Source organism: Callithrix jacchus, chromosome 2, assembly GCF_049354715.1.
Source record: "Callithrix jacchus isolate 240 chromosome 2, calJac240_pri, whole genome shotgun sequence".
Lineage (NCBI taxonomy): Eukaryota > Metazoa > Chordata > Mammalia > Primates > Cebidae > Callithrix > Callithrix jacchus.
This window is the reverse complement of record NC_133503.1, coordinates 37,419,556-37,434,411: the sequence shown is the minus strand read 5'-3', so window position 1 is coordinate 37,434,411 and position 14,856 is coordinate 37,419,556. Positions and strand designations below refer to the sequence as shown.

At 41.4% G+C, this 14,856-nt stretch overlaps 1 protein-coding gene across 4 annotated transcripts in view; it reads left to right on the top strand.

Annotated features, from left to right (window-relative positions):
• SIL1 (SIL1 nucleotide exchange factor) overlaps positions 1 to 14,856 on the top strand; it is a 243,705-nt gene that overhangs the window by 149,648 nt on the left and 79,201 nt on the right. For all 4 annotated transcript variants that reach the window (XM_035285917.3, XM_078360555.1, XM_008985639.5 and 1 more), the window contains exon 5: positions 6,789 to 6,888. In XM_035285917.3, coding sequence (XP_035141808.1) covers positions 6,789 to 6,888 — 100 coding nt within the window. The remainder of the gene's footprint in view (positions 1 to 6,788; positions 6,889 to 14,856) is intronic.

Here is a 14,856-nt window from a genome sequence, read left to right as displayed (position 1 = left end):
GGATGCCACACTTTCAGATGAATTTTTGTTGCTCACGGACCAAGAGATTCCCAGCGGAGGAGCCCCACAGGTCGCCAGCGTGACTCTTGTGGCCAGTGCGGCAATTCTTGGTGCAGAGTAAACGGGACTGGGTCCCCTTTTGGTCAACATTTGGAGCTCCAGGAAGGCAGAGTTGCCCTTTCAGCTGATTGAAGGATGGACTGAAGAAGGAAGCCAGACTGGAGATTCCCGGGCAGAAAAGCACCATAATCTTAACGCCGCTGTTTTAGCTGGCACAGTGGATTGCTCAGATTCCAGTGCTGGGAATCAACAAGTTGGTTGTCCACTCAGAGACCTAATTAGAAAGTCGCTAATTACAAAGACAACAGATGGATAAATTTATAATGATGGGAAGAAACCAGCCTAAAAAGGCTGAGAATACCCAAAATCAGAATGTCTCTCCCTCTACAGGGGATCACAGTTCCTCATCAGCAACAGAACAAGGCCTGATGGAGTACGAAGGCATTCCATTAACAGAAGTAGGCTTCAGAAGGTGGATAGTAAGAAACTTCTGTGAGTTAAAAGAACATGTTCTAACCCAATGCAAAGAAACTAAGAACTTTGAAAAAAAGTTTGACGAAATCCTAATGAGAATAGACAATTTAGAGAGGAATATAAGTGAATTAATGGAACTGAAGAATACAGTGCGAGAACTCTGTGAAGTATGCACAGGTTTTAACAGTTGAATTGATCAAGCGGAAGAAAGGATATCAGAGGTTGAAGACCCACTTAATGAAATGAAATAAGACAAGATTAGAGAAGAAAGAGTAAAAAGGAATGAGCTAAGTCTCCAAGAAATATGGGACTATGTGAAAAGACCTAATATACGTTTGATAGGTGTACCTGAATGTTATGAAGAGAATGAATCCAAGCTGGAAAATATTCTTCAGGATATTATTCAGGAAAACTTTCCTAACCTAGTAAGGCAGGACAATATTCAACTCCAGGTAATACAGAGAACACCACAAAGATATTCCTCAAGTAGAGCAACCCCAAGACACATAATCGTTAGATTCACTAGGGTTGAAATAAAGGAGAAAATTCTAAGGGCAGCTAGACAGACGGGTCAGGTTGTCCATGAAGGGAAGCCTGTCAGACTCACAGCAGATCTCTCAGCAGAAACCCTATAAACTAGAAGAGAGTGGGGGTCAATATTCAATATCCTCAAAGAAAAGAATTTTCAACCCAGAATCTCATATCCAGCCAAACTGAGCTTTATAAATGAAGGAAAAATAAAATTTTTCATGAACAAGCAAGCACTCAGATTTCTTTTTTTGTCCCATAACTTAAGCATTTATTTATTTATAACTACATAAGCATAAGTGACAGGAGTATTTTCTGACATAATGTGTGTGCTTTTATTTTTTTTGTATTTTTTTAAAATTGCATTTTAGGTTTTGGGGTACATGTGAAGAACATGCAAGATAGTTGCATAGGTACACACGTGGCAGTGTGATTTGCTGCCTTCTTCCCCTTCACCTATATCTGGTATTTCTCCCCATGCTATCTCTCCACAACTCCCCACCCCCCGTTGTCCCTCCTCTATTCCCCCCAACAGATCCCAGTGTGTAGTGCTCCCCTCCCTGTGTCCATGTGTTCTCATTGATGCGGTATTTCATTTTCTGTTCTTGTGTCAGTTTGCTGAGAATGATGTTCTCCAGGTTCATCCATGTCCCTACAAAGGACACGAACTCATCGTTTTTGATGGCTGTATAATATTCCATGGTTTATACGTGCCACATTTTCCCTGTCCAGCCTATCATCGATGGGCATTTAGGATTACTGCCATTTGATGTTAACTGGCTGTTTTATCCATTCGTTGATATAAATTCTTCTTTATGTTGATGCTCTTTACTTTTTGGTATATTTTTAGAAAGGCTAATACTGGTTGGTTCTTTCTATGTATGATGCTTCTTTCAGAAGTTCTTGTAAAGCAGGCCTGTGGTAATAAAATCTCTGAGTACTTGCTTGTTCATAAAAGATTTTATTTTTCCTTCAGTTGTGAAGCTTAGTTTGGCTGGATATGAAATTCTGGGCTGAAAGTTCTGTTCCTTAAGGATGTTGAATATTGGCCCCCACTCTCTTCTGGCTTGTAGAGATTCTGCTGAGAGATCTGCTGTAAGTCTGATAGGTTTTCCTTTGTGGGTAACCTGACCTTTCTCTCTGGCTGCCCTTAGTATTTTCTCCTTCATTTCAACCCTGGTGAATTTAATGATTATGTGTCTTGGGGTTGCTCTTCTTGAGGAATATCTTTGTGGTGTTCTCTGTATTACCTGGGGTTGAATATTGTCCTGCTTTGCTAGGTTAGGAAAATTTTCCTGTATAATATCCTGAAGAATATTTTCCAGCTTGGATTCATTCTCTCCGTCGCATTCAGGTACACCTATCAAACGTAAATTAGGTCTTTTCACATAGTCCCACATTTCTTGGAGACTTTGCTTATTCCTTTTTATCCTTTTTTCTCTAATCTTGTCTTCTTGTTTTATTTCATTAAGTTGGACTTTGACCTCTGATATCCTGTCTTCTGCTTGATCAATTCGAGTGTTTAAACCTGTGCATACTTCTAGGAGTTCCTATATTGTATTCTTCAGTTCCATTAATTCACTTATATTCCTCTCTAAATTGTCTACTCTCATTAGGATTTCATCAAACCTTTTTTTCAAAGTTCTTAGTTTCTTTACATTGGGCTACAACATGTTCTTTTAACTCACAGAAGTTTCTTATTATCCACCTTCTGAAGCCTGATTCTGTTATTGGGATGCACTTGTTCTCCATCAAGCCTTGTTCCCTTGTTGATGAGGAACTGTGATCATCTTTAGAGGGAGAGGCGTTCTGATTTTGAGTATTCTCAGCCTTTTTACGCTGGTTTCTTCCCATCATTGTAAATTTATCCAGCTGTCGTCTTTGTAATTACCAACTTTCAAATTAGGTCTCTGAGTGGATGTCCAAGTTGTTAATTCCCAGGGCCGGAATATGAGCAACCCACTGCGCCGGTCAAAACAGCAGCGTTAAGACTGATGGTGCTTTTCTGCCCAGGAATCTCCAGTCTGGCTTCCTTCTTGAGTTCGTAATAGGCAACTCTGCCTTCCCGGAGCTCCAAACGTCAGTCAGAAGGGGAACCAGTCCCGTTTACTCTGCACCAAGAGCTGCCACGCTGAGGTGCCAGCAAAACTGCTGCGCTGGCCACAAGAGTCGTGCTGGCGGCCGATGGGACTCCTCCACTGGGAATCTTCTGCTCTGTGAGCGACCAAAATTTGTCTGAAAGTGTGGCGTCCTCTCGTTCTCTGTGCTTTCACTGGGAGCTGCAATCCCGAGATGTTAGCGATCAGCCATCTTGGATCGTTCCCTCAGTATCACATTACACCTGTTTTGAAAGTGACCACATAATTGGAAGTAAATAATTCTTTAGCATTTGCATAGCATTTCACAGACTTGAAATATTGGTTGGCTGTTTGTTATTTTCTTTCCTTATTCCTTCCTGTCTCTGCTGATAAGTACAATTATTGGCATAAAAGAGGTTTTTAATACATATTTTTAGATTGCATTCCAGCCTAGGCAATAGAGCAAGATTCCTGTTCTCTCTCCCCTTTTCTTTCTCTTTTTTTCTTTAAAAAAAAAAAAAAAAAAGAAAAAAAAAAAAGCCGGGCGTGGTGGCTGAAGCCTGTAATACCAGCACTTTGGGAGGCCAAGGCGGGTGGATCACGAGGTCAAGAGATCAAGACCATCCTGGTCAACAAGGTAAAACCCTGTCTCTACTAAACAAAAAATTAGCTGGGCATGGTGGCGCATGCCTATAGTCCCAGCTACTCGGGAGGCTGAGGCAGGAGAATTGCCTGAATCCAGGAGGCAGAGGTTGTGGTGAGCCAAGATTGTGCCATTGCACTCCAGCCTGGGTGACAAGAGCGAAACCCCATCTCAAAAAAAAAAAAACAAAAAAAAACCTCCTTCATATGTTGTTTCTTTTCTCTTGCTGCTCTTAATATCCTATCTTTATCCTTGATTTTTGGAAGTTTGAATATTAAATGCCTTGAGGTAGTCTTATTTGATTTAAATATGCTTGGTGTTCTAAAAAAAAAAAAAAAAAGAGAGAGAGGAAAAAATATATTGCTTATAGCCATTACTGGAAATAGTGAAAAAAAAGAAAAAAATAGTAGACAGCAAAGACTTGATCGAATATGTGTGAAGCCCTTGACTAGACACAGTTAAGAATACAAATATGGATAAAACACAGTCCCTACTTTTGGAAATTGTATTTCATTCATTCAGTAACTATTCAGTACACTATGTATAGGACAATTCTAGGTACCATAATACAAGAATGCATAGGATAGAGAAGATCCCTGCTCTGATATAACTCACATTCTTAGGGCGAAAACAGAGTAAAGTAAAGCAAAAAGGTAACAAAACAAAACAAAGAACAAAGGGTTAACTGCAAATGCTGCTTAGTGGTTGAGGAACATGAAGTGAGTGAAGAAGGGTCTATGGGATTTGGTCATCAATTATTGGTAATTTTGATGAGCAGTATGAGTGGAGTTGTGAGGACAGAATCCAGATTATAGTAAATGGCAATAAAGGCATTAACAAGTTGGGGATAGTGAGTGAAAATAATGTGTTCATAAAGTGTTACTCTGATTGAGAGCAGGGAAATGGTAGGATAACCAGAAGAGACTGTGGGGTCAAAGGGGAGTTGACATGCTGATGGAAATAATCCAGCTGAAGGGAGAAATTGATGATGCAGGCAGGAGGGAGTGGTATAATTATGGGAGTTAAAGCTTTTGTAAAGACATCTGGAACTAAGTTTAATAGGAACAGGGACACTCATCCATTATAATAGGAAGGAAAGTAGAGAACATAGACTTAGGTGCAGGTTGGCTTGTAGAGCTGATCATGGGAAAATGAAATTTTAATTTATTTTTCATAGTGAAGAATGAAGTGAGAACACCACATGCCTGTTTGATATGTGTGCCTGAACTTGAGTGCACTTGTGCATGCTTGTGTGTATGTAGTTGGGACTGAGAGTGGGTGATGAGAGATGGCTTTAGAGAGTGAGACTTGAAGCATAAACAGAGATACACAGCATAATGGGACTAGTCCTGACTGAGTCTTAGAGGAGGAAGGAGGTAATGTGTTGAAGATACGGTTCCTGAATACTTAGCTCCCTTTTGGGTATGTGGGGTGGAGCAGTGTTATCCTCATGCACTGGCAGTGGATGATGCTCTGTAGGGAGAGGGATTCAGCATTCTCCCCCTACTTTGTAGGATTGTGATAATGATTTGAATGAAATATTCCTTTTAAGGGACTAATACACTGCTTAACACATGGCTAAGTGCTCAGTAAATGAGTTACTAGTTATTGTTAATTAATTTAGGAGGACTAAGGTTTAGAGAAGAAGAGTGTTTTTCTCAGGGTTCTAAAAGGTCTCTAGGAAGAATGAAAGCCCTAATACATGAGAGCTGAGGCCTGCTGGAATCTCAGACTGTGAGACTGATGTGCTCTTCCTGCCTGGGGTAGAGCAGGCCAGTAGCCCCTTCCTCCTAACCTCTGAAATCTTGTGGGCATTCCAGGATATATGGAATCCTGAACCCAATGCCAGCCAGCCAGTCTTGTTAAGCACAGTCCACACTCCACTCTTCCCTTTGTCCACATCATTCTTGTGCTTACCTCTGTTCATTGAACTAAAATGAATGCCAGTGGAAAAACCTTGCTCCCCCTTGATGGATGTCTTCTCTCCAGTCAAGATGTATAGCTGTGGCTTGGATCAGTGCCAGGGAATTTTGTGAGGAGACCAGTCTGGTCTTTGGCAGGTTCCCAAGATTATAGCCACATTGATTCCTTTCCCTCCTCCCCTTGGAGGCTGGCTGTGGAAGGTGGCTGATCTTGATTGTACTCCTTAGTATCTCAAATCCATTCCTTAGTCAGGCTGAGACATACCTCCTGCCTTTCCGCTACGCTCAGAGATTGGTCTTATGGTGTGAATCTATCCAACTTGTTTTTGTGAAGACAGGCTGTCTCGTTTAATCATGTCAGGCACATGCTGTAGGGCTCAGGGCCCTGTTGTCCCCTTTCATGGAAAAATATATTAATAAATAAGGGTGCCTGTTACTTCCTGTGTCTGTGCCCACTGCTCTCCGAGAGGTCCTACCCTGGCAGTGTGCTGAGGGAGGAGCATTGCACAGATATTCTAGGCTTATTTCTGCCTGAGAAGCTGGCTGACAGCCCTCTGTTTGTGGTTGGCTTCTGTCTGCCCCATGCCATTTCTTCCTCTTTCATGAAATGATCCAATTCTCAGCTGAGCCTTTCCTCTTCCAGCTTCAGGGTAAGGTCACTTTGTTAGACCCCTGGCTGATTGAAGGAAAAGGTATGATAGTACACTCAGAGCTGGCCTGGCCTCTCTTACCTTAGGGTGCTATTCACCCAGGGACATTTTCTTTCTTGGGGACTATGGTGCTTCCCTCTAATTTTTTTTAGAGACAGGGCCTGACTCTGTTGCCCAGCTGTGGGAGTACAGTGGCACAATCATAGTTCACCACAGCTTCGAACCCCTGGGCTCAAGTGGTCCTCCTGCCTCCCATGTAGCTGGGACTACAGGCGCGTACCCTCACATCCCAGTTAATATGTTTAAATTTTTTTTTTGTAGAGGTGGGATCTTGTTATCCTTCCATCATGGCCACCCAGAGTACTGGGATTACAAGTGTGAGCCACCAAGCCCAGCCATGCCTTCCTCTTTACTCTCACTTTTCTTTGAGCAGGCTGGATATCAACACCAACACCTATACATCTCAGGACCTCAAGAGCGCACTGGCAAAATTCAAGGAGGGAGCAGAGATGGAGAGTTCAAAGGAAGACAAGGTGTGTGATGCTTTTTCCCGTGAGTATAAGCCTGCAGGATGGCCTTGTTTTTGCAGAGAAGGGAATCATTTTTATGGGAACTCTTGCAATAAACATGGGATAATAATATTGTAAAATAATTTAAAGAACCATTAATGACAAATAAGAAACACTTAGATGATATTAAAAAAAAAAAAACAGTGCTGGGAGCATTTCTGTTGTGGTTTAATTTAGAATTCTGTTTGTCATTCTGTTTCTTCAAACAGCTCTCCATGTTTTGAGAAATCAAGGCACCGAGCAGGGGTAGCCATTCTCTCCATTATCATAAGCCTAAGTGGAATGAGTAGATTTTATGGCCCAGATCTCTGCCTCACTTACACTTGGATTAGGCACAACCTTGTTCCAAAAGAACAGAGGAGCTGGCCCAGGAAGCAGGAAGCCCAAGTCCTTGTCCTTGTCCTTTGAACATGTAGCAAATGTGTTTCTTCTGGGCCTCAGGTTCTTTAAATTTAAAACATGGTACTGGAACAAGAGGATGACTGGGGATTCCTCTGGCTCTAAATTTCTCTAGAAGCTAAGAGACTGAGAGGAGGAAAAGGTGAAGAATTATAGCCCCTTGGCCATGCCCCTAATGTCTGGGAGGGCTCACAGGTGCAGGTCTCTACCAGGAAGAAGTCTCACTCTTAGATGGACCATGAGCTCCTGGAGTCATTTCTCTGTATTTCTGTTTGAGTCCTCTCAGTTTTTGAAAGAACCTTCTTCGATGCTGTCTTGGAGACCTAAGTTCTCCCTCCCTCTTCTCCTTACAGTCCTTATTTGCATTTTTTTTTCTTTTCTTTTCGAGATGGAGTTTCACTCTGTTGCCCAGATAGCCTTGTTGTTTGTGCTGTGGCATGATCTTGGCTCACTGCAAGGTTTACCTTCCAGGTTCAAGTGATTCCCCTGCCTCCTGAATAGCTGGGATTACAGGTGCCTGTTACTATACTCCGCTAATTTTTATATTTTTAGTAGAGATGGGGTTTCATCATTTTGGCCAGGCTGGTCTCAAACTTCTGACCTCAAATGATCTGCCCACCTTGGCCTCCCAAAGTGCTGGGATTACAGATATAAGCCACCGCACTCAGCAGTCATTTACCTGTATTTATCTCTTTACTCCTTCTCCTGAACCCAGGTAGTATCTTAGAGAGGCGACATAAGGTTCTTGACAGCTTGTGTGTTACTGGAAGAAGCCATAGGTTCTTCTGATCTTTTAGAAGTAAATATTTCTGGGAAAATGAACCTCTTGGGGGCTAGGAAGCTGGTGTTTATCTATTTAAGATATGCGAAATACAGGCCCAGTCTCCATATCTTTACTCATCTTACCAAAGTCACTTCTCTGACATGGAGAGTGTATGTGGTGTAGCACAGTGGCAGCAGCAGTGGGTGAAGGAAGGCAGTGCTTGAAATTGCATCCTACCACAGATGTATTAGCCGAGGGGCTGAGGAGAAGCACATCTCCTCTCTGGTACAGGTGAGGCCAGGAGAGGAGTGCCTGAGTACCTGGGTGCCTGGGATTGGTCAGGGCTTTGGCTCCTTTCCACTCACTTGGTTCCATGTGGGACTGATGGGAACATTAACAAGTCAGCTTCTGTTCAGTGTCTTCTCTGTGGATGGAGGACCCACTTAACCCCTTTCTCTTCTCTTTGCTTTCCCTGGGAGTGCGTTTGGATTTCCTTTTCTCAGGTGATGGCATTTCCCCGACCCTAGTACTTCAATTAGTGTAGAAAAGTATGAATATTTATAAAAGTATTTAAAAATGTAAAAGCAAGAGATTACTTAAAAGTTTTAATTGTTTTTGTAATTAAAAATACTCCTTTCAGCCAGGCACAGTGGCTCATGCCTGTGATCCCAGCACTTTGAGGAGGATGAGGCAGGTGGATCATCTGAGGTCAGGAGTTCAAGACCAGCCTGGCCAACATGGCGAAACTCTGTCTCTACTAAAGATACAGAAAAACTTAGCCAGGCATGGTGGCATGCTCCAAGATACTCAGGAGGTTGAGGCAGGAGAAACACTTCAAACCAGGAGGTGGAGGTTGCAGTGAGCTGAGATCGTGCCATTGCTCTCTAGCCTGGGTGACAAGAGTGAAACTCTGTCTCAAAAAGAAAAAAAAAAGTCCTCTCCCCTTGCAGGGAGATCCCAGTATCAGCACCTAAATGTAAGACATCCAGCTCCGGCTCATTTGCACCAGCTGCCCACCTCTGATATCTGGCTATCATACTCTTTCCCTGATGCTGTGGAACTTAGGTTGTTAGCACCATCATTGAGGTGCTAAGTCCTGGGGTCCTTCTCCTACTTTCATTTGGAGCCTGTCTGGACTGATTCAGCTCACTGCCAGTGTGCTATCTGAGCTGGCTCTGGGGTTGGCAAATAAATGGATTTGAAATTGGTTAGATAGTTTCTTACATATCTCAAGCTCCTGGCTACAGATGCCATTCTTTTTTCGTTTATTAATCTTTAAACCTAGCCTATGTGGTGTCTTACAAGTATAGGATGGTGCTTTTGTGATTTTTATATATAATAGTATCAGATATTCAGCGATATCCTCTTGATTAAATTAGTGGGTTTTTGGGAATTTGATGTTTTTGGGGAGAAGAACATCAATTACATTGTATCCATTAGTAGCTTAGTAGGTTTAAGTGAATCAGTCTTTCCCAGAGTTCCTTGGTTCTTGGAAAAGCTCTCTCTCTCCCAGCAGATTTGGGTTGTTATTGTTGAATCTCATCTACTTACTCCTCTATTTCCCTACAAATTGCTTGATGCTTTATGTTTTATTATGTCAGCTATTGTTCACCTGTATTCTACAAATTATTGTATTTTAAGATATGGCCTTCTTATGCTTTCGATTCTTGGCAAGATGTAATAGACTAATTTCTCCCTATTCCCCCAGCTAAGGGTAGCTAAAAACCCTGGACATATTACTAAAAGAAAATTTAGGAAGACTCTAAAATACTGTCAGAAGGAAGCAGACTGGCTAGGGATCTTGGAGCTTGAGGAATGACATGCAGTGAGTTCCTTGGATTTCTTTTTGTCCTCTGTATATTCTAGACTGAGCGTTGGCAAATCCCACATTCTGGAAATGTCAACTGGTGCAGATTTTAAAAAGTTATAAGAAAAGCCTGCTATTTCTAGAAAAAGAATTGAGCAAAGCACATCCTAACAGGACAGAAACCTTATTTACAATACCTGCCCTACTCTCACCAAAGATCATGAAAATCTCCCCACCCTACTTAGTGCTAGTGCAATGGACATTGAGTTGGGGAGTCTGGACTTCTACCTCCTATTTGACGGTAGTAGCAAGCTGTACTCTGATTCCTCCGCTGGGGTCACTGAAAGCCAAATGGAGAGCCTGAACTCATATCCATTCCTGATAGCAAAACAGTGGTAGAAGGCAGTGCTCTGCTTCCTCCACCAAGATGGTGTCAGTGGGAGTTGAGCAGAGAGCTTGACTTTTCACCCTCTGCCCAGTAGGTGCTCTCTGCTTCCCCTGCTGGTGTATTACCAAGAGAGACCAAGTGTGGATCCTGATTTTCCATCCCCTATCTGACAGTAGCAGGCTGCTTATCCTGCTGGAGTGGTGAACTTGAATATCTGTCCTCTGCCTGGCAGCACCAACATGGTTTTTTACTTCTCCCTGATGACAAGGTGCCAGTTGGGGTGAATGAAGAGTCTGTACTTCCATCCCCACCTCGGAGGCAATGAGACTGTAAGGCAGCATTCTGCTTCCTTCTCTGGGGTAGGGCCAGTGGAATAAATGAGAAGTATGAACTTCTACCCTCAGGCCAGCAGCAATGAAGCAGTGCTTTGATTCTCCCATCAAAGTGGTGTCAGTAGAGGACCAGCGGGGAACCCAGACTCCCACTCCCAGTGACCAGCATCCCCTCCCAATTAGAGAGTAGGGGTAGGATTTGGGAGAGAGGGGAGCTAGAGAAAGGGATTTTGTATATGAAGTCCTAGACATACCCTTTAGTTATTTTTCCTGATCACCTCCCTCTTCCCAGCCTCCACCCAATAGGCCTCATACAAGAAACTGACCAGAATTAATACAACAAAGTTCAGGAACTGAGCTATAGTGTGGAATGCTGCCCAGGTTCTTAGATTGGCCTCTGGGTAGCACACAAAGGAAGCAGACCAGAATAGCACTACAGTGCTCTGAAAACTAAATTGTCATTGGAGCCACAATCCACACAAGGAAGCCAGAACTAGTATACTAACCCTAAATAGGATGGCTCCCTACTAAAAAAGATTAAGTAGGATCTGGAATCTCATAACTTAATACCCAAAATGTCTAGGATATAGTTAAAAATCATTCCTCATAACAAGAACCAGGAAAATCACAACTTGAATTAGATAATCAACAGATGCTATTATGGATTGAATGTTTGTGTCTCCCCCAAATTCATAAGTTGAAGCCCTAACCCTGCAGTGTGATGTTGTTTGGAGGTGGGATCTTTGGGAGTTAATAAGTTTAGGAGAGGTCATGAGGGTTGGGCTCAAAAGGGATTAATGTCCTTAGAAGAATCAGGGAGACCAGCACTCTCTCTCTCTCTACCATGTGAAGACACAGCTAGAAGGTGATTATCTGTAAGCCGAAAAGGGGACCCTCACGGGAAACCACATCGACTCTTACCCTGATCTTGGACTTACCCAGCCTCCAGAATTGTGAAAAATAAATGTATGTTGTTTAAGCTACCCAATATATGGCATTTTGTTTTGGTAGCCTGAGCAGACTGAGACAGATGCTAACACTGACATGACTCATAAGTTGAAATTATCTAACAAGAATTTTAAAATGACTATTATAAAATCACTTCAACAAGCAAGTATGAACATTCTTGAAACAAAGTCTCAGCAAGGAAACTGAAGATATGAAAAAGAACCAAATAGAATTATAGAACTGAAAAATATAATAACTAAAATTTTAAAAGTTACCAGATAGGCTCAGTGGCAGAACAGAGATAACAGAGAAAAGAATCAGTGAACTTAAAGACAGATAAATAAAAAATACACAATCTGAACAACAGAAGATAGATTGGAGGAAAAAAATAACAGAGCTTTAGGAACTTAGGTGACTGTAATAAAACATCTAACATTTGTGTCATTGAATTCCAGATGGAAAGTAGAAAGAATATGGGGCTAAAAAATAATCAAGAAACAATGGCTAACAAATTTCCAAATGAGATGAAAGGCATAAACTCACAGATTCATCAAGTGAATCCAAGTGAACTCCAGACAGGACAAAACAGAAATCAACACCAAGATACACCACAGTTAAACTTCAGCAAACTAAAGATAGAAAAATCTTTAAAGCAGCTAGAAAAAAGCAACACAACTATAGGGTAATAACAATTGAGTGATAGTGAATTTTTTATCTGAAACTATAGAGGCCAGAGTATGTGGAACATTTTTCAGTTGCTGGGAGAAAAATGAACTGTCCACACAGAATTTTATAGCCATGAGTATCTTTCAGGAGTGAAGGGGAAATCAAGATACTTTTAGAGAGAGGAAAATTAAGAAAATTTCTCACCAGCAGACCTACCCTAAAAGAATGACTAAAGGATATTCTCCAAATAGAATGAAAAAAGAACAGAAAGAGACTTGAAGTATCAGGAAGAAAGAACGAACAATGAAATGAATAAAAAATAGGGGAAAATGCAGCCTATTATTTTCTTCTTGAGTTTTTATTATTTATTTTCTAATTTTTAACTTTTAAGTTCAGGTTTGTTACATAGATAAACTTGTGTCATGGGGGTTTGTTGTATAGATTATTTCATCATCCACATGTTAGGCCCAAGTACCCATTAGTTATTTTTCCTGATCCCCTCCTCCTTCCCACCTCCACCCAATAGGCCCCAGTGTTGTTCCCCTCTATGTGTCCATGCATTCTCATCATTTAGATCCCACCTATTAGTGAACATAGTATTTGGTTTTCTGTTCCTGCATTAGTTTGCTAAGGATAATGGCCTCCAGCTCTATTCATGTTTCTCTAAAGGATAGATCTCATTCTTCTCCTATGGCTGCGTAGTATTCCATGGTGTATATGAACCACATTTTCTTTATCCAGTCTATCTTTGATGGGCATTTAGGTTGATTCCATGTCTTTGCTATTTTGACAAATATGACAAAAACAAACAATGAGGAAAAGATTTCCTATTCAATAAATGTTGCTGGGATAACTGGCTAGTCATACACAGAAGATTGAAACTGGACACCTTCCTTACACCAAATACAAAAATGAACTCAAGATGGATTAAAGACTTAAATGTAAAACCTAAAACTATAAAAACCCTGGAAGACAACTAAGGCAATACCATTCAGGACATAGGCACAGGCAAAGATTTCATGATGAAGATACCAAAAACAATTGCAACAAAAGCAAAAATTAACAAATGTGATCTAATTAAACTAAAGAGCTTCTGCACAGCAAAAGAAACTGTCAATAGAGTAAACAGACAACCCACAGAATTTTATAAACGATGCATCCAACAAAGGCCTAATATCCAGCATCTGTAAGAAACTTGAACAAATTAACACGAAAAAAATAAAACCATTGAAAAGTGGGCAAACTGCTGAAGTTCGACCCTAACGAGATCAAAGTTGTATACCTGAGGTGCGCAGATGGTAAAGTCGGTGCCACGTCTGTGCTGGCACTGGTATCAATGCTGGTATCTGACACTGGCCCCCAAGATTGGCCCACTGGGTCTGTCTCCAAAAAAATGTTGATGATGACATTGCCAAGGCAGCTGGACTGGAAGGCCCATAGATAGGAAGAAAATCAAACATTCAAGTCAGAGAGGAAATCTCAGAGGAGATTAAAAAAAAAAAAAGATACATTGAACTAAATAAAAATGAAAACGCAGTTTATCAACATTTGCAGAATACAACCAACTAAAGCTGACAGAGAAATTTGCTTATATTAGAGAAGAAGTAAGGTCTTGTATCTATAATGGAAGGTCCTACTAGGAAAAGATGATCAAAACAAGCTCAAAGCAAGCAGAGGGGAGGAAATAAAGTGCAGAAGTCAAGCTGGACATTGTGGCACATGCCTGGTAATCCCAGCACTTTGGGAGATGAGGTGGGCAGATCACAAGTTCAAGAGATTAAGACCATCCTGGCCAACATGGAGAAACCCCGTCTCTACTAAAAATACAAAAATTAACTGGGCATGGTGGCACGCACTTGTAGTCCCAGCTACTCGGGAGGCTGAGGCAGGAGAAATGGTTGAACACAGGAGGTGGAGGTTGCAGTGAGCCAAGATCGCGCCACTGAACTCTAGCCTGGTGACAGAGAGAGACTTTGTCTCCAAAAAAAACAATGAAATTGGAAACATAAAAACAGTAGAGAAAAATCAGTGAAACCAAAAGGCAATTTTTTTAGTCTCTATCAGGACTAAAAAAATAGTCAGGCATAGTGGCTCATGCCTATAATCCTAGCACTTTGGGAGACTGAGGTGTGAAGATCACCTGAGGTCAAGAGTTCGAGACCAACCTGACCAACATGGTGAAGCCTCTTCTCTTCTAAAAAGACAAATATGAACATGGTATGGTGGTACACCCCTATAGTCCCAGCTACTCGGGAGACTGAGGCAGAGAATCAATTGCACCCAGGTGGCATTGGCCGCAGTGAGCCAAGATTGTGCCATTGCACTCCAGCCTGTGCAACAGAGTGAGACTCCATTTCAAACAAAACAAAACAAAACAAAAGACTGACAAACACATAAAGCACTAAGATAAAAATTACTTATATCAAGAATGAAACCGGGAATATCATCACAGATCCTGCAAACATTAAAAAGAGAATACAGTAAGAGAATACTATGAACAACTCTGTGCATATAAATGTGATAACATGCATGAAATAGTATATTACCCAAATTTACCCAATATGAAATAATATGAGTAGTCCTATAACCATTAAAAAAAACCTTGAATTTGTAGTGAAAAACCTATAAA